This window comes from Eriocheir sinensis, chromosome 19, assembly GCF_024679095.1.
Source record: "Eriocheir sinensis breed Jianghai 21 chromosome 19, ASM2467909v1, whole genome shotgun sequence".
NCBI classification, from domain to species: Eukaryota; Metazoa; Arthropoda; class Malacostraca; order Decapoda; family Varunidae; genus Eriocheir; species Eriocheir sinensis.
This window is the reverse complement of record NC_066527.1, coordinates 8,167,689-8,191,642: the sequence shown is the minus strand read 5'-3', so window position 1 is coordinate 8,191,642 and position 23,954 is coordinate 8,167,689. Positions and strand designations below refer to the sequence as shown.

At 43.3% G+C, this 23,954-nt stretch overlaps 3 protein-coding genes across 8 annotated transcripts in view; 2 read left to right on the top strand and 1 right to left on the bottom strand.

Moving 5' to 3' along the window:
* Positions 1-823, top strand: part of LOC127000642 (uncharacterized) — a 47,873-nt gene extending 47,050 nt beyond the window's left edge. For both annotated transcript variants that reach the window (XM_050864589.1, XM_050864588.1), the window contains exon 9: positions 613-823. In XM_050864589.1, the coding sequence (XP_050720546.1) occupies positions 613-657 (45 nt within the window). In that variant the 3' untranslated portion in view covers positions 658-823. The remainder of the gene's footprint in view (positions 1-612) is intronic.
* A 1,946-nt stretch (positions 824-2,769) lies between these two features.
* LOC127000641 (uncharacterized) lies at positions 2,770-11,781 on the bottom strand. 4 transcript variants are annotated; one of them, XM_050864583.1, is made up of 12 exons: positions 11,746-11,781; positions 8,357-8,399; positions 7,682-7,869; positions 7,291-7,557; positions 6,958-7,059; positions 6,063-6,146; positions 5,823-5,878; positions 5,396-5,642; positions 5,123-5,227; positions 4,853-5,014; positions 4,194-4,362; positions 2,770-3,805 (listed from the first exon to the last, which is right to left on the bottom strand). In XM_050864583.1, the coding sequence occupies exons 1-12, from the start codon at positions 11,764-11,766 to the stop codon at positions 3,162-3,164; spliced, it is 2,088 nt and encodes a 695-aa protein (XP_050720540.1). In that variant the 5' UTR covers positions 11,767-11,781; the 3' UTR covers positions 2,770-3,161. The 4 variants fall into 4 exon arrangements, with proteins under 4 accessions (XP_050720540.1, XP_050720542.1, XP_050720543.1 ...); XM_050864585.1 differs by having other exon boundaries at positions 7,682-7,866; XM_050864586.1 differs by lacking the exon at positions 11,746-11,781 and adding an exon at positions 10,527-10,656.
* Positions 11,782-16,737: 4,956 nt separating this feature from the next.
* Positions 16,738-23,954, top strand: part of LOC127000640 (cell division cycle protein 23 homolog) — a 28,966-nt gene continuing 21,749 nt past the window's right edge. For both annotated transcript variants that reach the window (XM_050864582.1, XM_050864581.1), the window contains exons 1-2: positions 16,738-16,982; positions 23,559-23,702. In XM_050864582.1, coding sequence (XP_050720539.1) covers positions 16,867-16,982; positions 23,559-23,702 — 260 coding nt within the window. In that variant the 5' untranslated portion in view covers positions 16,738-16,866. The remainder of the gene's footprint in view (positions 16,983-23,558; positions 23,703-23,954) is intronic.

Genomic DNA, 23,954 nt, shown 5'->3' with positions numbered 1-23,954 from the left:
GAACCTACAAGAACACTCATTAAAACTCGGTTGATCTCCTTTCTGGCCTTTGGAAGTAGTTGATGTGAGAAGCGGAAGCGTTTAAGAATACCAACCTTATTAAGTGACGGGTCCATTCCCGCGTTACATTTTCCTTTGTAAAGAGCCAGGAAATATGAGAGCCCACGTCTGTCAGAGGAGTTGGTCTTCCTACCATAGAAAATGAAAAGTGACTTCAGAAAAACTGAAGCTCAAAGAAATTGATTTAAATTAAAGGGAACTCCTGCAGTGGCCTGAGATGCAGAAAACGACTCCAATTGGATTGAGGCTAGAGTGTCTGCCTCCCATCTCGGGTTCCAGGTTCAAATCCAGGGAGATATGTTTGGAAAAAGATTTATTCAAGCGATTAGATCAACTTCCATTGTACTTTGAGAAGAGGAAAATACCCATGGCACCTCTTCGTTGTTCTTAGCATCATTATCACCATCATCATCAGTCATGTGGTCATTATTCAAAGTCATTGTTTTTCTCCAGCCTACACATTAACAATTACTAGCAATTACTGATGAACTCTCTCTCTCTCTCTCTCTCTCTCTCTCTCTCTCTCTCTCTCTCTCTCTCTCTCACCTGCAGGAGCTGTGCGTCAAGTGGTGGAGATTGTGGGGCCGGACCAGCTGATCACCGGTGTAGCAGCTCCCCTCACACCTGCCGTCCCCTTTTACACACCTCTCCATCCGTCCAACTTACCCCCCCCCCTTCTCTCTCTCTCCCTCTCCAACCCCCACAGTAAACAACGTCAGTAATCTTTGTCGCATGAACTTTACTAATAAATTAATTTTTATCACACATGACTTTAATTTGTTTCCATTTGCATTTTGCAATAGGAGGGAGGAGGATGTGGAGGGAAGGGGTAAGGGAAGGTGGAGGGAGGTAATGGAGATGCAGTATTAGTAGTAGTGGTGTTGGTAGCAGTAGTTGTGGTGGTCACAGTATTAGTAGTAACAATGGTGGGGATGGTTGCAATAGAATAGAATAGTAGTATAGTACAGTAGAAATAATAGCGTATGTGATGGTCGTGGTGTGCGGGGAAAAGGTTGCAAGAGGGTATGAAAAATATGGAAATGAGAGGTACGTACGTACACTCTATTTTCCAGACAAATGGCGGGGGGGGGGGGGGGAGCCTGTCTGGGAACCACAAAAGTCCGGGAATCGGGAATTGCTACAGTCCGAAGGCCATGACTAATTCAGCACCTGTCGTGGACTTTTACCGTTCTTTTTCCAGCACAGTTTGGCAACACATTTAAGAAAGATGAACTAAAACAAGTAACTTGAAGGGTTGCATTACTTATCAACAAAGGACGCAGTGTCAGCGGTGGTCAGTGACCGCCATTTTCTCAGGTGCTTTAGCATATACCATTGTTAATTAGTTACTAATAAATGTCTTTCTATAAAAGAAAGGCAATGAAAATATCACAGATAATAAAAACTGAAGCATAACAAGCTCAGCTGATACATCAAAGCAAAAGATTCAGTACTTTTTTTGGGGGGGGGTATTTCGTTGGGTTGTTGTTGTTGTTTAATTTTTTACCAGCTCGTTGACTGGATGGGCTTAAAAGAGCCCTGCAGAGGAGCTAGGGTCAGGCCATGAGGCCCTGCCTAGCTGGTCGGGGGGCACGGATGCAGTTGCACCCATAGCCGAGCGAGCAACTCGGCAGTTAATAAGCTGGCTCAAAGGCCAGGGGAGTTGTTCGCTCGACGAGTGCTGGCGTTCCACCGATTTCGTTGGGGATATACCCCAATGGAGGAAGGCGGAGGTACCATCATCGGCGATGCAGCGTTCACCATTTTCTTTTTCAGTTCTTCAGGTGGCCAAAAACATTGTACTATTGCTATGCTGAGGTCACAGGCCCGTAATGTTGCCAATTTTTTTAGGGGGCTTGAGGGTTCATGAGGTGTGTGTGTGTGTGTGTGTGTGTGGGAGGGGGGGAGGGGGGCTAGCGAAGGTAGCATGTTCAGGTGGGGTATTTTTTTTTTTTAATTTGTTGTGGCATTTTAAGGCCGATATAGAAAACACTGGGGGGGGGCTATAACCCCCCCCCCCAGAAATTACGGCTCTGGGTCACCAAAAGTTTCACATACCGTGGTAGTGCAGTGCACACACTGCAAGTGATGAGCCTGAAGATGTGGATACTCCCAAGGCTTAAGCCACAGGGACCCCTTTGTCTTGACTGTATGTCTCGGGGGCCCAGGTTCAAATCCCAGGCTGTTTGGAAAAGGTTTATTCTCCCAAATATAGGTATCTATTTCTTGTATGTTTTGTAACACAAATGTCGTGTGTAATGATGATGGGAAGTGCATCCCATCAGACTCAGAAAGATGGGCGGCCCAGCCTCTCTGAGTATACAATGTAAGATGAGGAACTTGAGTAAGCACAGAGAAATTTATCCAAACGGGAGAAGGGAAGCTTCCATGTGATGGCCCAGACATGGTTTAAGACTCCCAAGACTTAAATCTGTGGGGATCAATTTAGCTTGACACAGCGAGTCCGCCTTCCAATCTAGAGGCGGCTGAGGCACACTGGGTTTGAATCCTAAACTGAATGTTTGGAAAAAATTATTCTACTGAATAGATGAATTTCTCGTGTGTTTCGTGACACTGAGATGTTGTGTTTATGATGGAGAGTGAGTCCCATCAGAGGTGGGGAAGGGCGAGTGCTGGTGAAGGCCACTTGAATGGACCTTGAGAAGTGAGCTCTATGAGCTTTAAGTTTAGGAAGTAAATAAAACAATGTTTAATGCACATACAAATTTGCACTTAGTCCAGACAAAAAGTTTTAACTTGCATTCTTTCCTCACATGTATCAATAAAGGAAAAGAAGGAAGGATTTTCATAAAGTTTTCTTCAAAATGTTCTAAGTAACTGAGTGATCAAAAGCACATTAGTCATGCATAAGAAAATGATGAATATGAGTACAATCACAATTTTGTGACACTTTCCCAAACTCTTGAACACAATATCAAATCATATCTTCCATTATAAGAATGTTAGATGAGTATAAATAAACTAGAAGCAGGCAACACTCAATATCAAACTTATGACCACAAGTCTGATAAAAATCTTTGGATATAAAAAAATAAAACTCCTTTAAAACACTTATATTCTGTACTACATCATGAGAAATGTTATGCTTCCTCCATTAGTGTGCTTGAAGGGGGTGTTTTCTTGGCGTCCCCTTCAGTGCTCAGCAGGCTGGGAGGGTTACTCTTGGGAGCCTCACTTTCAGTGGTTTCGTTTCCTGATTCCTCCTCAGTGGTTGGCTGGAACATGCTTTCTGACTCACTGCACATCTCCATATCTGTGAGCTGGTCAGAGCTCTCCTCCTCAACCTCAGCAGCACACTTGTCATTGAACACTTTCTTGAGGTAGTAGCTCAGTGGCATGCTGCACCCCTGGCTGCTAAAGTGGAAGATGGGGCTGTTCATACAGACCATGGACTCCACTAGAGGCCGCTTGTTAGGGTTTTGAGCCATGATCATCTTGAGCAGGGTCATGTTGCAGAGGAACTTCATTGTTGCAGTATTGTAGCTGTCAACTCCCATGCATGCCATCCACAAGACCAATAAGCCAAATTTGAACACATCACCTGGTTTACTCAGGTCTTCCTTGGCTACCTTAACACCCTCAAATGGCCAGTCTTCACCAATCATACACTCCTGCAGGTCATTAAGGGTTTTCAGTTTCAGGTGTGCATGGCCATTGATCACAAGCACATTTTCTGGGTGTAGATGCTTGTAGGCTATCCCCCTCACATGATAGTGGTACAGGCCTGCAAAAATGGTCTTTCAAAATGAAGTTCCATATGAATCACTGTGAAATCACAAAGCTTCATAAAAAGAATACAGGTATTCCTCACAAATCACGGGGTTGGCTATTGCGAATCTCCTCTATATTGTGTTATTGTTCAAATGTTTAGCTGCTGGTATGTTACTATTGCCTCTAAAAGTGAGAGAATAGGGAGACGAATGGGGAAGATACGGTAAGTTGAGGTGGTCTAAAATTAATTACAACAAATCCCATTAATTCTATTGTTTAGGGATCGCAATTTTCTATATAACGGGTGTTTCATGGTCCCAGTTTGGTGTGATATGTGAGATAGGCGTACATATATTATGAAAAAATTTATCATAGATTATGAGTATGAAATGAATGCTTACCCTTTAGAATGTCCTTGGCCAGAGTTTCCAGAGCAAGAGAACTGATGTTTCTGCTGCTGGTGATGAACTGATGCAGTGTCTGGCCACTGGCAGATGTCTGCAGTTTCTCAATAGCAGCCATCAGTTTTGTGGCCACAACTGGCACAATCATCTGGGCCAGACCTTGACCCTGAGTGAAAGAGGTAATTTTACTGATCCTAAATATTACCCTGAATCTATTGTTTTAACCTTTAAAGACATGCATTAAACAGTGTGTGAAGTTGATGCCAATTCTCGTTTCTAAATTAAAGTTTTCATGTGTGTAATTTCAAAACAAAAACATAATTATTATTAATTAATGAAGGAAAGTGTTTTGTGAGCGGTCTGGTCCAAAGCTATTCATCTTATCTTTTTTACATGAGATCACATTTTCTAAAGATGTTCCTTTACCTCCATGTGGTTTAGAAATGCAGTTATTCCTGCACATAAAAATAATGACAATTTAATCATGAACATAATTTTGCACATAAGCCAACTTCATATAATTTAATGTGTCTTTTCATATTCAGATCAAAATTGGCTGGCCATGCAGAAAAGACTACCATGAATATCAAGAACCACTCTTAATAATCAACTTTGAAAACTCCATCAGTGACTGGAATTATAAATCATATACTCACTTCATTCTTGAGAAGTAATTCATTACTTAAGGAGGTTTCCAACCTCTTGCATTCATGTCTGTAGTTTTCAAGTCCAAAGTCATAATTTCTAAAGTTGAGGAAAATGTTTGCCATAATATCAATGGCAACATCAGACTTCTTCTGAGCCTTTTTGTTACTATCCTGTAAAGAAACACTATATTAATGAGGTGTTTAATATTTACATTCACAGGTTATATGGTTCTGCACACTAACTGTCTCATTTCCTTCTACTGGAAGTGAAAATCTTACCTTCCATTTCCCAAACATTCCTGCTAATTGCTCATAGAGAGACTCCGTCATGTCCATTACTTCCTCAACATATGGACTTTCATTCCTTAGTTTCCTCAAAAGCTTCTGTAAAGGAGACAGTCAACTTATGTTTTGTGTAAATGTTTTGTAAAAATAAATGACAGGAAAGGAGGGCTGGTGGTTAACATTCTTGATGATATGGGTGACAATGCACAATGTCCCAAGAAAACACTGGCAGGACTCAGGAACTTAGTGGCTTTAAAAGAACTTTACCTGATACTTATCTAGGGATGCATATCCACGTTCACATAGCCCTTGATGCTGTGGGGCCCTTTCTGTATATAGTAACTTGATGGCTGTGTTCAGTGCAGAATGTCTGGAGGTCAGGTAGGCACCGTCTTTGCGCTTCTTCATCAGATGGCCAATGAGCTCCATCAATTCTGGCAGTGTGCTGTTTCTTACATGAGACTTTGTGACCCGTGATGCACATGGTGGTACATGAGGTACAAGGGTTCTGGAGCTGGAAATGGAAACCAAGAAAAAAGATCAAAACTATTTCAGGTCATGCCAAGAATAGTGTCCTTAAGAACAGCTGTGCTCGATGGAGTATGCTTGGTGGTGTTGTATTAAAAGATAGTGAATTATGCTGACATTTGTTTAGTTGTTCCACTAACTAGAAAAACAAGAAAAATCTACCCACCCTACAGTCACTATGTCCTGAGAACTGCCAGAAGCTGCTTCTGGCACCTTCCTCTTCTGCAAATATAAAGTTTGATCATCAGTGATATTATCCCCTACTGAACAAATTAGTTTGGTCCACATAGAGGCCAGGGATCACTCCTCTGACTATTCATTCCCAAACAAGCAGACATGCACACCCACCTCAAGTTACTCAACATGTCAGGCAAGGGTTGGTGTGAAGAGCAACACAAAAACTCACCTGGTCATGAGCCCTGAACCTGGTGTATTTAGCAAAGCCTGCATCCACAAGTACATCACTCAGGAATGTATTACCAAAGACAATCTGAAAGTCACATAAATACCAATGAAGATCTACATGCCATGATGCAATTTAATATGAAATAATCTTTGTGCTAATGATGCACAGCTTTTGTGTCAAAGGGCTGAGGCATCATGTGAAACAAAACGTTGGGTTGCTGGGAAGTACACCATTTGAGCTACCATATGCATTACATGTCAGAGTCAAGTCCTACCCTGCCTTTGCAAAGTAGCCTTGTCAGTATACCACAAATATCTTTACTCTTATTTTCTATGATTTGTCATGTATGTTATATATTTATATGGTGGAACTAAAGGGGCGAATTAGGTAATGTCAGTAGCTACATTGTTGTTATGATTGTTCTGATTTATAGGACATTTTTATGAGTGCATGGTCTCTGGTAGCCTGTAGTTTCATTCTATAAAGAAGAGCCTCATAAACATGATGGTATTACCAGATTGTGGATAAAATGCAATGTAATGGGAACACAAAAAGAGTTATGTAGACATGTTGAGAAAGAGTTTGTCCTTAGAGAGCATGTTGAAATACTCTCTCGTGTTAGTTGAGACAAAGAAGAGACGAGAAGTAAGGACATGGGAGGGTCATTGATAGGCTTGCAATACTGTCTCCTCCCATATATATCATGTCGGGAGTGACTTGCACCCGTTGTGGCAGGTTTCTCTGGCTTATCTGCTCCTTTTTATAACAATACAGACAAGACACGAGCAACTTCACACACAAAGGCTTCAGGGAATAGAAGTCACTGATAGACAGATAATAGTATGCTGCACAAAACTGTACACACCAACAAGCTGCGTGTCAAGTTGTAGCTTACCTCAACATGGGCCTGCCACTGGCCTTTTCCTGAAGAGGGGTAGAAGACTTCAGCCATCAGCCTCTGATTATTCATGATTTGGCTCTTCAGAAATGCCTTGGCCTGAAAATTAGGGTGCATCAACTAGGATAAAAACTGAATTGTGTGGGAATCAAATGAATAAGATACTGTGGATAAATATAATACAGTATAAATAGTCATCTGTATAGGTTTGCTGTTCAAACACCATCGTAAAGAATACTGGTGAGTGGTAAGTTTCTTAATGTATAGATTGCCAAGACCCTGAGATCCTCCTTAAAGGGCAGCCAGTGTATCCATTGCCTTGTGTCTCACCTGATCCTTCTTTTCATCATCAAGGTAGATGCGCCTCAGGAAGTACAGCCTGGCCTTGCGGGTCTCTGAGGCAATATCCCTGGTGACAAGGGCCAGCTGTGACAAGGCCACACACTTCATGCTGCCCACCTCCATCAGGCTAACGTGCCAGTGATCCGGAGCGGACGGCTGCTCTTTGCCCTCCGTCCTCAGTGAGCAAGAGCTGACGGTGCAATGGCTCCTCACCATCACTCGCTCCCAGCTGCCGTTCACCTTCAGTGCACAGATCTGTTGGCAGGCAAACCCAAGTAACTTTTCTGTTCTACACTATGACAAATGTAAAGTTGATCAGACAAAAGCACCACAGGTTATGTGAAGAGCAGTGACAGTACATGTGGTTGACTGCACTCACCATCCTGGGCACCACCTGCTCAGCCATGGTGGGGGAGTCCCCCAGCTGGGCCGCCAAGGCGGCTTTCACCTCAGCGACCTTCTCCTGGCCCTTCTCTGTCACCGCGAAGAAGCCAGTCCCCGAGAATACCTCCGTCACCCACATGTACCGGATGGTCGTCCTCATGTGTGACCGTGGTCTTCCCTCTGCTGAGGAGGGGAGTTAGTGCCTCAATCACTCATCCAAGTTACTCACAGTGGGGCTAACAAGGGAGTAATACAGTGTTCCTACATGCATCATTCACAACAAAGCACAACACACCAGCACCAGCTTGGTGCCATTACTAAGACAGTGGCAGTGCCAGCGGTATCTGAGACACTATAACTCTCATTCTCTTAGAAAAATTGACAAATGGTATTGGCCACATTCACCTTCTGCATGGCAAAAGTAATCTCAAGCATTTAAATAAACTAATTACATCTAACAATTGTAACCTAACCTACAGGCTATGAAGGGGGGGCTTTGCCCCCTTGATTTCCCAGCATTATCTTAAAAAAATACTCGTAACGGCTGCCAGCTGGCTGCAGTGGGTTTGAGGGAAGGAAAAAACTTTCACAGCAATGAACAATTACTGACAGAGATATTTATAAAGATAGATAAAGAGTATAATATATAAGATCTTCCTCTTTTACTCACCTGGTCCCATGGTTCTCTTCATAAGATGTCCATGATCATAACTCTGAAAAAATTTGTAAATAATGTGCTTAATTACCAAAATAAAATTGATGAGTATACAAATAAGATAAAAAAATTAATACAAGAAACAAATGAGTCCACATAAATAAAATAGCCTATAGGTAATACAAATAAATTAGTAACCAAGAGAGAAATAAATAACATGAGCAAAGCAAATAATTAAAGTAATTAGTACTCATCATCATCATTTCATCGACGCCTGCTCCTAGGAGCTCCCACAAAGGGATGGTCACGGCAGAAGAGCTTTCAATTTTCTCTATCCAGACACTCCCTCCTTGCCTGCTCAAAGTTTCTCAAAGATCTTTCCCCCCTCTCCCTAACATACTCTTGCACCCTATCCCTCCATTTCACTGGAAGTCGTCCTCGAGCATTCCCTCCCTCTATCTCACTCACTTACACCCTTCTGGTCATCTTACTCTCCTCCATTCACTCCATGTGGCCAAACCACTTTAAAGTCTGTCGCTTCACTTCTTCCACCACTCCACACTTCTTCCCTTCACCCCTGTGACAAATTCCAAAATGCTCGTACACACTTTCATTACTCATTCCATCCATTCCACTCACACCACAAGCACTCCTCAAATAACTCATTTCCACTGCCTGCACTCTAGACCTCTGACTTTCATTCCAGGCCCACGTTTCACTTGCATATGTGAGGGTAGGTACTATTATTGTATTTCTCAAATCCCTCTCTACCTCCATGATCACACTTCTGCCATTCCTGATTCGTCCCAAAGACCCTACCACCCTTCTTCCTTGCAATGCCCTTTCTCTTGTCTCTCCCTCTGTACCACCATGCTTACACATAACTGATCCAAGGTAATTAATCTCATTGACCTCCTCCATTTCTTCACCATTCAAAATTATTTTGCATTCCTTTTCACATTTAATTCCCACTCTATATGGGCATACAAAATCTACAACCTCACTTCTACTTCGCTCACAAACCATCACTTTACTTTTGCTGACATTTACTTTCAGCTTCCTCCTGTTACAGACACTTAAAAACACTGACCACACTGATTAGTACTGAATGCATATAAATGAAATACAACAAGTGAAAATGGGAGGAGCTACGGCAAGGATAGCGCGCCAAAACCAGGGATGGCGAGGGACCACCGTATTGAGCCTGTGCCCATAATTATACACTCAAATAGAAGACAGCTAAATGATTATATATGCGTGTGCACGGCACACTTATGCATAATCTACACGTAGAAGGCCCAGCCACTCCCGCCGCTTAGATCCACATACATAAGCCGAGCTCTGTCTGACGGTGGTGATAATGGAGTTCCCAGATGTAAGTTCCCATGTAAGGGGAACCGGGTCTTGGCCGTACGGCGACTGGGTGAGCAAGGATTATAGTATATAATCCTTGCCGGTGAGGGTGTCGACGCGATACAAGTCTCGGTGCCGGTGTAGGGGTACGCCTCCGCAGGCAACAGCACAGCGGAGACACGGGAGTGCTGGGCTGCCCGTAGTAGGACCAGGGTCCAGGGTGAGCAACTATATATAAAAAAATTAAAAAAAAGGCAGTCTACTTAACCGCTGCGGAAGGGCGGGCCGAGTTGCTCACCCGAGGACTGGCGTGTCACTGGGTTTGTTCCTCGTCTGTACGGCACAAATAAATGGTCACGTGGAGGTATTTAGATCAGCATTGTCACTCACCTTCACCCCTCACATCTACTACTTCAGAGGCGCGTGGGGCGAGCCACATCTGCTGGGGGTTGGAGTTTGGAAAAAATGACGTTTCTGAAAATCTGGGACTTTCGTTTCAGTTTTTCGTTTTGACTTTCTCAGAAAGTGGACCTTTTGGCAGATCATGGGTACGGCCCTGCTGATAACAAGCCCTGGGAACGCCCAAAACTTATTTGAAAGCCTAGTCAAGTATGTGCTTGGCCGCCGAAAGGTTTGAATACACGACCCTCAAGCCTTGAAATCTACCCCCGCGGCCTTCCCTCGGTAATGACGGGTGTCAGGGTGGACGGGTCAACGCCGCGCCCGCCATCTTGCTCGGGGGACGCATTTTTCAGTCTAACTTGACTCGTGCGTCTGTGCCTTACTCTATGCTCGGCGGAGGAAACCGAAAACCAGGTACATTAATAGTTACCGGTATGGAGGCGTCGATGCCGTGGGTGCTAGGCGCCGCGTGCCGGGGTACGCACGCCATGGCGGGGCGGGGCGGGGCGGCGCGTCGGTATTCTCCCCAACGATGCTCACCACACACTGGCAGGCGGCAGCTGGCTCAGACCGCTCAGTGTTGCAAGTGGGAAAAATGAGAATGCATCCATAAAATCATCCAAAATGTATCCAATGTATTCATTCAATCTAAAACGTATCCAAAATGTATCCAATATAGCTTTTAGCTATTAAACCAAGTTACTTATTGAGTTACGTCACTGTATGAATTCTCTTGCTTCTGAGAGCGACGTACGGTACCATCCTGGCGTCTGACACAGAGAGAGAGAGAGAGAGAGAGAGCATTCTATTGCAAGGGAGTAAATCATTTCTCATTATGCTCAATTCATAAAGAAAGATTTTGCACACACACACACACACACACACACACACACACACACACACTTGCTGTCATTAGGTTGATGGTATTTTTCTTTCCCTTGGCCGGCCAAGCTTGTAAAAAAAGAAGAAAAAAAACGCGCGGCCCTTGGACGGCCAAAAAGGCCAAAAAGTATCCAATTTGCCCCAAAAAGGGTAAAAAAGTATCCAATTTCGTCTGACAATTCGATTTTGTATCCATTTTGCTCAGCGGCATAAGAATGTACGAGCACCGTCAAAATGTATCCATTGGATACAATTGTATCCATACTTGCAACACTGCAGTGCTGGCTGCCTGCCACTGACGCTTTGTGTTGCTATGTTTCGTTTCGCTCGTCATTTACCATTTGTTTATTATTTAAAATCTTGGGTTCTTACCTAATTATATTTTTACGTAAAACTGTTTTATTTTAGTAGCTACACGACTTTTCCGGAAGTATAATGGATAGGCTAGACTAATGACAAAATATGATAACATTTTTTCATACCATATATGGATTAATTAATTTACACGTAGCCTATAGGCTACGTGATTGATTGATTGATAGTTTATTGTTGCAAATAAACAACAAAGGAGAAGGGAGGCGCATGCCATCCCAACCCCCAGGCAGTACAGAGTGTGATTATACAACTAAGGATACATGTGGAAGTAGCAACAGGAAACTAAAAAGAAAAGTGCTAAATAAATAAAGGCCGTGATTTAGTCAAGGGAGCAGACATAAGGGACTGAACATATGAACTACAATCTATAGGGGCAAATGCAGAATACTCACTGAGCACAGCTGAGAGAACATTATTGTTAATGAACCAGCCCACCAGCACAGGCAGGTCCCAGTGGCCCTGTGGGCGGTAGGCACTAATAGCAGAACATTGCAGGACATAGTGTTCGAGCGTGTGACCCCCTGGCCTGGCACACAAGCGGCAAGGTATACAGGGTCAGCCCGACTGACCTCCCAGTAATATCTGTAGCCCAACCTCAGCCGCATCACCACCAGATCATAGGATGCACTAAGCCTACCATAAGTGTGGGTGCAGATAATTGATACCTGGGCATAGTGAATGCTGGAGGGACTACCATCCTGACACCTCAAGGCAAGCTGATTGGTAACAGACTCACTAACAAGGGATCTAAGTCTATTCTTAACATAATTATAGGTGTACTCAACACCTGGGTGTACAGTGAGATCATCAGAGGCAGCACGAGCAAGTCTGTCTGCCTTTTCATTATGGGGCAGCCTAACATGTGAGGGCACCCAGATGAAGTGTGCAGTAGCACCACAGCGCTCAAGCAGGCTAAGGGCACTAAAGCACTTATTGACTATATCACAGTCAGAAGGGGAGGAAGACAGAAGTGCATACAAGGCACATTGACTATCAACAAACAGGTACACAGCTTTCCCGAGAGCTACAGTGATATGGATCGAGGGCTTCATATATGACATAGAGTTCAGCCCTTGTGGAAGACAGATGATCAGGAAACCTCTTAGAAACCTCAGTGTCAGTGTATTCAGAGGGGGTGGCATAGTCCCTAATAAATAATTCACAACCAGTCTTGGTGCCATTGACAGATCCATCACAAAACACATGGACAGCCTGGGTGCAGGGATATGCAGACAATTTGGTCAGAAAATGGTCCTGCAGGACTTGAGGAAGCCAAGAATCTTTAGGTTTATCCAATTTTTCTGTATCAACACTGACTCTGTGAGGTTTCCAAGACGTATAACAAGGGCTAGTAATGAGGGCAAGACACGGTTCAAGGACACTAAGGTCAGATAAGAGCTTGTGAAGCTTTCTAAGGTACGATTTGGCTGGAATGTTAGGGGTGGGCTGAAAGTTACCAAGAACCTGCGTAAGCTGAGTGTCCCCGTGACAAATCATGCGGCAGACTGTGCGGCAAGTAATTTCCTGGATTCTGCGGACAACACTGGGCAGTTCCAACTCAGCTCGGAGGACTTGAAGCTTTGCCGTCCTGGGACAACCCAGAATGCTACGCATTGCCTCAAAGGTTTCAGTTGAGAAGGGAATTCCTGCTCCACGACCCCTGTTTGCTAATACACGCAACGGGGCAAGACGAGGTAGACAGAGATTGCGTACATAGTCAACGCAATGGGTAGGTATACTTCTTAAAACTAAGTTGCACTCCTAAATTCTTATAACATTGTACTCGGCCTAATGCGACAGTGTTAAAGCTCGATGAACGACATATTTTGAGACTTGTCTGATATTTAGTTTTTGAGGCATTGACAACCAGACCCATATGTATACAAAGGTCCTCAAGGTGCTGCAGGGCTGTGGTCAGGGTTCCAGGGGAATCACACTGAATGAGGATGTCGTCGGCATAAATGGCAATTTCAGTGCCCCGAGGAAAGGAGTGCCGGGCAATCTTATCCATAAGGATATTGAATAACATGGGGCTGAGGACTCCACCTTGAGGGGTGCCTAGGTCAAAGGACTCTTTAGTTGATACTGCACCCTGGACCCCGGAACCATAGCCTAGCCTGTCTGTTGTACAAATACTCCCTAAAACCCCAAATACACTACCGAATTTTGGCCACGAACTTGACGCCGAATCAGTTCGTGAAAAAATTCGGCGACCGGTTCGCCGACATGACCAAGATTCTTACAGTTCGTGACCATTCGGCGACATGTCGGCGACATGTCTGCGAATGCTCAAGACAATTCGGGGACAGTTCGGAGACATGTCGCTGACTATTCGGCGTCCATGTCGCCGAGCTCAAAATCTGAAATTTTAACGGTTTTTTTTTTTTTTTTGTCGCGGAATAACTGGAGACAAGTCTCCGAATTGTCTTCGCATGTCCCCGAAGTGTCGGCGACATGTCGGGGACAATTCTCCGACAGTGCCCGGATTTCTGACAGCTGATCATCTGATGCTCATGTGGCATATAAAAGCACGGGAATCCGCGCCTACCTCATGGACTACTACAACACCCGGGGAGCAGTGGCCTGGCAGGACAGAATTGTGGGCGAGTAAATACCATGTGTGGTAATATGTGTGGTAATATGTATGATAGTATGTGTAATAAAATGTATAAATGTGACTTGTTTTTGTTTTGCTCTCCTACAAATATTTTAGAATGAATGAATGTTTACGTAATATCAGTAAACAAACCAGTAACTGAAAGAAGAAATAAATCTAAATAACTGAAAATGAAACAAAGGTTAAATAATGGCAGAATAATGATATTAAGAAATAAATAAAGTAATAAATAGTAAATTAGTTATGAAATAAATGAAAATGTTAGTTCCATACCTATTTTATATATTCATGATTCTTCTTGTTTTTCATATTTTCTTGTTTACTATTTATTATTATAGTATTATTTTGCGCCGTCTATATATATATATATATATATATATATATATATATATATATATATATATATATATATATATATATATAGATAGATAGATATAGATAGATAGATAGATAGATAGATAGATAGATAGATAGATAGATAGATAGATATAGATAGATAGATAGATAGATAGATAGATAGATATAGATAGATAGATAGATAGATAGATACAGATATAGATAGATAGATAGATAGATAGAAAGATAATACATAAATAGATAGATAGATAGATAGATAGATAGATAGATAGACAGACCCCTGTGTACACCTCCCACCGCGGCCCGTTTGACGTGTCGTGATTAATTCGCTGAATATTCGGGAACATGTCCCCGAATAGTCTTGGCCATTCGGCGACATGTCGGAGACATGTCCTCGAATAGTCGGCGACATGTCGGCGACAAATTTGCCATTAAAATTTAAATTTCAACGGTCAAAATTCGGCGACAATTCGCCGAACACCGCGAATCGGACGCCGAATTGTCTGCGACATGGAACTTTCGTGGCGGTCGTGACCAACTGTCAAAAGTCGCGTGGTGGACACAGACATGTCCCCGAACGGCCAAGAACAGGCAAGAAATATGCCGAACTTGTTCGCGACACTGGATGACTTGCATATTCGCGCACATTCGTGAGCCAAAATTCGGCAGTGTATTTGAGGCTTAAGTGGGTTATGGGAGGCTCGTTCATCAGGCATAGTCGCCGCACTACAATAATATCTTTATTGGCCCTATCAAAAGCACCCTTGAGGTCTATAAAAGCTCTGCAGGTGACAGTGTCATTACTCAAACATTTAACAAAACAATTGGCAGTGGAGCGACCCTTCATAAACCCATGGAGATTAGGGGACATCGTCACCCACCTTATAAATGAGACATGTTTAATTAAAGCTGTTTTCCACCACAAATAAATACTCCCAGAATCAGTCCTCAAGGGCTTCTTTTACTGATTTATTGCTGTCTGGAAAACGTTTTTTTTTTTTTTTTCCACGTCATTAAATTTCTGTTATATTATTATGGTGCCAACAAAGACTGTTTTGGACTGAAGCTTGCACTTGTTAGCGACGCCATAATAGTACGGTACGTTAGCTTTTATTTCGTCTTTTTCAGAGCCACGTACGCAGTTGGGCCACAATAAAAAAGTACATTATGTAACAGTAGGAAACACACAAAGAGGACAGAAAAGAAGTGATGAAAACAGAGGAAAAAACACGAACTACAGCAATAAAAGAGAAGTAACTCGTGTATCGCGCTTCAATCAGTCATCAATCGTGTATCTCGTAAGCTCAGCACACGCACACACACACACACACACACACACACAATGCCAGTAGAAATGGGATACAGTGTTTTGATGATTCAGGAAATCTAATAAAAGAAAGTACGTGGTGAAACGAGCGGGAAAACAAGAATATTTGAAATCTCGAGCGCTAGTTCATTATGCGGGAGAGTAAAAATACAGAGAAGTCACGTGATTGAAAACAATAATATGTGTGATAAGATTGATTGAGAAGAAAAAGAAACTAGAAGTGGACCAACGAAGGGATCAAAAAGGATATAGGTCATAAAAGGAAAAAAGATACGCGGGACAGCAGAGGTAAAAATATCGTATCGATGGATTTTTTTTTTCTTTTTTGGTATTTCGTTGGGGATATACCCCAAGGGAGGAAGGCGGTGCATGCCGCGCAACCCCCCAGACGGCTGGTAGAGAGATACCCAATTCTTTCAAGGAGGAGGCCCAACAACGGGGCTGAGGGTGTCGGAAAGAGCCCACCTTTCCACCCCCATGGTAACTGATAGGTCTCGAACCCACGCCCCAGCAACCCGCCGAAGCGCAAGGTAGAGACTCCACCACGCGACCACGGGAGCCCCCAACGAGGGATTTTTAAAATGTTTTTTCCTTGGTGACGTTCACGTTCAAAACACAGAACAAATATAGTGTTTGATATCATAATACGCGTAATTGAGTTATTTGGTAGTTATATCCATTACTGTAATGCTATCTTTAAAAAAAAAAAGGCGGGAATACAACCAGCATGGTTTTACATACGACAATTATTGTACAAATACGATAAATTAGTGATAGGTTACGATAAGCAAAAAGGTCCATATGATATGAGATAATTACCTGATAACATTAAAACAAGTAATCTATAGGTTAGGCTGATTATACTAACGCACCCATTCTTGCTCCCTACCATACGAAGAACTCATGTGCTGCTCTATTGTCTTCTATTAAACTTCAAACCTCTCGGAAAACCACAGGAAGGAGTGAGAATATAAAAGGAAAAATGTGTAAATAACCATGAATTAACTGTACAAACATGTCTGTGCCGTAAATAGAGGTTTTATACCTATGTACGACAATTTAGGCAAAAGATGTATGACACCAGTCCCTGGCAGCAGCTGGTCACGCCGATGTCAACAAAGCCGCGGCGAGGACGGCAGATTTGAAGTTCCCGGAGAAGAGGAGAAGAATCTGAGAGTGGGCGTGAGCGAGGGCGTGGCGGGTCCTGTCGTGATGGCGGGGGAGCGGGAGGGCGGCCGGGACCTACCCTTCCTGCGGGAGGTGAAGCGGGACCTGACGGTGGCGCGGGAGGAGTGTGTGCGGCGCGGGCTGCTGCACACGACCAAGTGGTGGGTGAGGTGGCGGTGTTTTCATGCTTGTACTTTGCAGGACTTGAGCCGAGTTCGTGTTGCCCTGCCTCCATATCTGTTTGTCTTAACTTTGCTTTGAATTCATACATGTTGTTAACTTTGTCTCCTTAACCCCTTGCTCAAGATTCATTTTATGGATGAGCCAGTATCTCGTTTCCTACTTAACAAACTGCTATTGTTGAAGAAGGGTAGCCGGTAAAGATTCGTTTTAGCAATGTGCCAATATTTTATTACCTACCTTATGAAACATCACTAGCTCTTCATATATCTTTTCTACAAACGTTCAACAATCATGGAAACTCTTTCAAAACCCTATTCAAGGATTATTTATTGTTGAAAATAGGGGATAATATTCACGAAAACGTAGCCTCCTCTGGCGGCGGCCGCGGCGACGGTGCCACCGCCGCAGCCGCAAAATAACTCGCAGAGGGCTTAGGGTGGGGGAGTATATTTATACTACTTAGTTTACTTACTTACTTAGTTTACTTAGTTGTGTCTAGAGGTCTTGTGCCTCACAGTCGTGGTGGTCCACTGCTGTTTTGGAAGTTGCTGGCATCTTGCTTTTTCAGTTGCACTTGGTCTGGTATGGAATTTGAGGCTGCTCTGCAGACTGCTGTATAGCCTGGCACTGGTGGTTCATCGGGCCCTGCCCGGTAAAACTAGGGAGCAACTGCTTCTCCGCCACCACCATCCCAGCCCCCCATACTCCCCAAGACAAGCCTGGGGAACTGTGGGGAACCAGGGTTTGGGGGGAAAGCCAAAATCACTGAAAAATGGGCTTCTAAAATTCCCCCCCCCCCAAATCCCGGTTCCCCACAGTTCCCCAGGCTTGTCTTGGGGGGGGGTAGGGGGGGCTGGAGAGGCGGAGGGGGAGGCGGACTTCTTAGAAAGTATTGCCACAAAATTAAACAGATTTGTGACAGCTGTCATCCAGAACTGACGCTCCTGCTGTTAACTGACCCGGGAGTGACCTACCGACTGTTACGTATGGCCCTGGCCTCCATTTTACTCAAACTCCACTATAAGTGTCGCATGTTGAACAATATCCGTTTCTTTTCTGACACACGCTTGTCACAGCTTCATGTGACTGCGAATCACAAAGCGCACGTGACACGCCCGTGTCACTGTTGGACCCGGTATTGGGATAGTAATCGGTCCTTTTGTCAACCAACATGCATACCAATAAAGAGATTAAATACTCAGTTAACACTTACCGAGAGGTGAAGTAGACTGATATTTTGAGGGAGTGAGAGTGTCGGGCCTTCCATCCATTATGGCGGCTTGAAAACAACTGACTTAGGAACCCGCTGTTAGGTGCTGCCACTGAAACACCCTCGCGTAGTAAAATTTCACGAATGTATTCCTTTAAAATTAGAAAATACAAATAGCTGCAGCATTAGTTGCTTTAACATATAGAAAAAAATAACGTAAAACTCTTAAAAGACCGTTTTTTTGTCCGAAATCGTTATGATCCATGCGCATTTTGGTTATTACTGACTTAGGAACTAGTTTATGTGGTGTAGTATAAGGCAGCTAAGAGGCTCAGTCTACCCAGGAAGCCATCATATCAAACAACAGCACTCAACTTAGAAATTTTCAAGGCACCCCAAAATAATCAAGCCGTTTACGCAGTAAATTGGTACGACCAGTAACTGAAACCTTCACAAATGTGAAGCAAAAGAAGTATCCTATGCAGTACCCATGCTATTTTCTCGGTATATTAGAATCAGTTGTTAGTTAGATTAACCCACTGCCCTAAGGAACCTGTCCAGTGCAGCTTTGAACCTGTCCACTGAGCAGCCTGTGATATCCCACACCTCTTTTGGTAGTGCGTTGAAGATTTTTGGACCGTCGTGGGCTAGGCTGGCCGCCAGCTGTGTTCTAATTTTCCCCGGCACTCTTGTCGGCAGGGCGTATCTTGAACACATTCGTCCAGCTCTTCCGGAGATGTGGGCTGTCAGCATTCCCGGTGTGGGGTCAGGGACAGTACCCTCCAGGATTTTCCATGTGTAAATGTCCCGGTATCTGTCCCTCCTCCTTTGCTGGGAGAGCAAGCCTAGCTTGTGAAGCCGGTGCCAGTACTGAACTTTACGACCTGCTAGCGGGGGGGCTTTGCCCCCCTTGAAGCCCCCCCCCCCAACATGTATATGTGACTTATTTCTGCAAGGAGGTATTTCTCACAACACCAGCTGCACCGCCGCCGTGGCCGCCGCAAGAGGAGGCTACGCTTTCGTGAATATTATCCCCTATTTTCAATAATAAATAGTCCTTGGATAGGATTTTGAAAGCGTTTCCATGATTGTTGAACGTTTGTAGAAAAGATATATGAAGAGGTAGTGATTTTTCATAAGGTAGGTAATGAAATACTAACACGGTACTAAAACGAATCTTAAACGGGTGGCCACCTCTTGTGAAGTTAATACTTATGGTATTATTCTAGTGTTTGCCCATACTCACCCCTCGCAACCAAAATTGACTAGGGGGCCATTGAGACTTCGGGGAATGAGGTGATAAACATGAAATGCGTCGCAAATGCATAGTTTTTGAGTTATGGGGGGTTAAAAAATACCCAAGATGTAGGGAAATTCCTTACAATTACTTAGATATAGGGAAATTTCATACATTCCGTTTTTTTTTACAACGTACGGAAACCACGCAATTTCACTCACTCTCCATACCAAAGGGTGGTTCGAGGGGGGCGAAGCCCCTGTTACAGTATTAAGGTCATAATGAAGCATCTAAACGGTAAGTAATTTATGTCATAGGAATCTTGCAACCGTCATATACGACTATGTATTCACTTACTGGTAGTACGTACGAACGCGTGAAGCAGGTTCGAAAGCAGGTTACTTGTGTTCAATGGCCCTCAGTTAGCTGTTAGGTCGTAAAGTTCGGTTGGGGTACTTTAAGAAGGGGGGGTCCAGGAGGGGGGCTGTGCCCCCCCTTTGGTTAGCAGGGGGGTCGAGGGGGGCCAAGCCCCCCCGTTAGATGTTAGGTTACGTAAAGTTCGGTTGGAGTAGTTCAAATATGCTCCCCCATCCAAAATATCCAATTTCCCACTGGTCCCCCATGATCGTTAGGGGAAGGGGATTAGGCCTTTTTCTTCACTTTTAAGTACTTGCGCCTTCATATTATAGATGAGGGACATGTATTTTGTCCCTTAACTATAATATGGAGACATGGGTAATATCGTATTTTGGAGGCACAGAGTCAATCTCCACAATTACTGGGTACTCATTTGTTTGGAATTAAGCAGGACAACATACCTAAAATTGATTGGATTTGCACCCCCATGCCTCCATAAAACATCTCTGGCTACCAAAATTGTGGAGAAATTAGATGAATTCAAGCATGAATTATCTAAAAAAATATCTGTGGTTAAAATTAAGGTTGAATCAAGGGCTGAGAAGGTGCAGGAGGAGCTGGGATCAGTTGCTGATGCGCTTCATGCAGACAAGGCAAATCTTAGTCAGGCTGAGGTGGCGAAGAGAGACAGGAAAGTCAAGAAGAATCTAAATGTGAAAGGAAAAGAAGGCAACAGATATGAAGGATGAAGTCTCCCAGGCATTGAATGGCATTCAAATAACTGATTCAAGATTCACAAATAGAGGTAATATTGTCACAAACTTTGATAATGAGAACACAAGGGCTGAGGCTGCAAAAAAATTGGAGTCTGCTGAGCAAATTAGTACCAAGAGTGTTGGAAAGATGAAACCAAAGATGTACCTATACAATGTGCATAAAGAGGAGACCAAGGAAAAAATAAAGGAGACCATCTTGGACAGCAATGAGTTCTTACGCACAATTTAGGGTGTTGAGAATAAGATTAAGCTGATTTTTAGTAAGCCTGCAGCTGGTGGTACGATGCACTTCATTTTGAGGTGTGACCCAACTGTGAGAGAGCTGATTTACAAGAATCATGACAAGTTGAAATTAGAATGGGGAATATTCACGATGAGAGACAGATACCATGTAATTATATGTTACCATTGTCAGAGATATGGCCCCAAAATGTTTCAAATGCGCTGGTGATCATAAATTAAAGGAGTTCGCTATGGCTGAGAAGAAATGCATAAATTTTGTGAGGTACAAGAAGCCATAAATCTACCACTCAGCGAATGACCAGTGTTGTATAGTACTTCAGACTGAAATTGAGAGAATTCGTAACATAACCGATCATGGCTATTAATTAGTGTTTGTACTCAAAGACAAATTGTGTGTTAACCCTTTCCATCCGTGATGCAGATGTCGGCGTCACAGTATGGAAAGGGTCAAGAGGAAATGGAAGAGGATTAATCCTCTTCTAAACCTCTCAGTCCTCCTCTAAATTCCTCTTAATCCTCTTCCATTTCCTCTTAAGAGGTTTAGAAGAGAATTAAGAGGAAATGGAGGAGGATTAAGAGGTTTAGAGAGGACTAACCCTTTCCATACAGTGACGCCGTCGGCGTTGCCGGAGTGAAGGGGTTAAATGTTCAGTGAGTTGGAAATAATTTAGTGTGAACCCAAACACAGCCAAGTGACTGTGATGATGCCAAGTTTATTAAAAGGACATCAGTAGGCTATTCATGAAAGCAATCAAGACTCACTCACTCACCACGACATTTTGAATAAGTGTATCGAGGATTATTATCGAGGCTAACATCGTAATTGTTGACACCCCTCGCAGAGCACTGCACTAGCAGTGGAGCGGGGCCTGAAACCTCATCAATGGTAAACGGTTATGTTAGGTTAAATCATGTTAGCTTAGTTTGAATTTATTTGGCATGTGGTGTGGATGGCGGATACAGCATGGGACAGGGTGGGGCGGCAGCGGTGGTGGGGCCATTACGCTGGCTGGTGATAACGGGTGGCGGTGGTGGGTGCACCACAAGCATTGAAAAGTCAATCATTTAGTGATTTTTCTGAAAAAGCTATTTCCATAATAAAAAGGCATCATATTTTGTTCAGAAATAAAGTCATTGTCTCAAAATCAGTTGGCTACCCTCTCTTCAACAATCTGCCCAACTGCTAATGTCTATTGTCATATATGATCAGCTAACCTTCAAACCTCCCAGAAAATCATAGGAAAATATGTGGAGATTACAAGCAGAAAAGCCCTACGTATCAGATGAAATGTGGAAACAAAGGGGGGTCAAAGGAGATAAAGCCCCACTGTCAGTACAAGGATGAACATTCCAATTGGATTCTTGCTGTGGTGAGCTACAGGTTTGGGTTGCCACAGGATGTTATGGGCGAGTTACTCCGCCTCCTGGGGCTGCGAGGGTTCCCGCAGATTTCATGGCTATTTTCACACTTGTTTTGATCTCCACATTCTTTCATATAGCTTCCCATGAAGTTTGAAGGTTAGTATATGACAACAGAAGATCAGTTGGTTAAGTAGGAAATTATATATGAATGGGTGCATAAACCAAATCCTTACCCAGAAGCCTTTTAATGTGTTGTTTAAGATACGTGGAGAAAATAAGGTTAATATCTCGAAATACACCCAATGCTGGATTGCAGAGCAAGGCCACCATTTAACCCAATCCGTGCCTGCCACTTCACATGTTTTATTAATGTAACAACTCCACATAAACCTAATAACTTATTGTCACTAACGATAGTAACCTATCGCCACTCTGAATAGTATAATCTATTGCCTCTATATTAGTAACCTATCTCTGCTTAAATCGAAACATTCCAATTGGATTCTTGCTGTGGTGAGCCGCAGGTTTGGGTTGTCACAGGATGTTATGGGCGAGGTAGAGTTACTCCTCCTTTTGGGGAGGTGGTGGCTGAGTGATTAGCATGCGGGGCCCTCATTCACTGCGTGCTGGACAGACAACGTGGGTTTGAATCCGCTGCTACCACCTGGGATTTTTCAGTCACCGCCGAGTGGCTTAAGACTACCCACATGCTGTCCTGAAGACCACCCATCAACCCGGACTCTAGAGGAAACCGTCCAAGTGAATCAAGAACGAGCTCTGGGGAGCAGCGTGAGCCAAGAAAAGATGGCACCACTATAAAACACTTGCCTGCGCCATGACGGGCTGGGGCCGACCACCAACCAGGCTCCTCTAGAAAGTCTGCCGGCGCCATAGGCTGGCACGTAAAAAGAAAAAAAAAGAAAAAAAAAAAAAGTATATATATATATATATATATATATATATATATATATATATATATATATATATATATATATATATATATATAATATATAATATATATATAATAATAATAATAATAATAATAATTTAGCATTACTAAATAAAGTATCATAACATCACTAATAAAGTAATTAATTAACTTGAAGAAACCTATTGCTGCTAAAACTCATACACTCCACCCTCCCTTTCCTGGACCCTGATATGGACAAAATCGAGGGTCTAACAAATGTCGGACATATGCCTGGTCAAGTCCGAGAACCAAAACAGAAGTCTTCATCATGACAGTTTAGTTCATTTTTCAGCGCCAATACAATTTTCAGAGAAGTGTTTTCCTAATAGGAGTACTTACTGAAATAATGCCTGTCCCTGCGTATCTTTCTTTTCCTGTGCAACCTGTCACCCTTGTCAGGCTGAGTGAGCTGTTGCTATGTGTGCGCGACGTGCCGCTGGATGAGCCGCTGCCCTGCTGCCCCTCGCTGCAGGAAGTGTTGGGGGAGGAGCTGGACCACTACAACCTGGCCAAGTCATACTTCGACCTCAAGGAGTATGACAGGTGTGTGGGTGTTTGTGTATGTTCTTACCTGACTTTACCTATTTATTTTTGCCTGTTTGTATTTTTACTGACTCATGCAAGTTTGTAATGTCTCACATGTATTTGATTACATTTTGTTGTATAGGTTCTTAAACTTGTGCAGCCACAGGACTTGAACTTTAAAGTAATTGATTACACTGGGTTACAAAAAAAAAATTTCAAAGTTTTTTCAATTGATTTAGGACAAGTTTGCACTGCTGAATCCGAAAATGA

Excerpts from the sequence above, each read along its gene's own strand:
- LOC127000641 (XM_050864586.1), bottom strand. The coding sequence starts at position 10,586 with ATGGCGTGCGTACCCCGGCACGCGGCGCCTAGCACCCACGGCATCGAC. Across the intron at positions 7,870-8,356 it reads GAAGAGAACCATGGGACCAG|CAGAGGGAAGACCACGGTCA; the intron begins GTGAGTAAAAGA and ends TCCCCTCCTCAG. Across the intron at positions 5,015-5,122 it reads GAATGTTTGGGAAATGGAAG|GATAGTAACAAAAAGGCTCA; the intron begins GTAAGATTTTCA and ends GTTTCTTTACAG.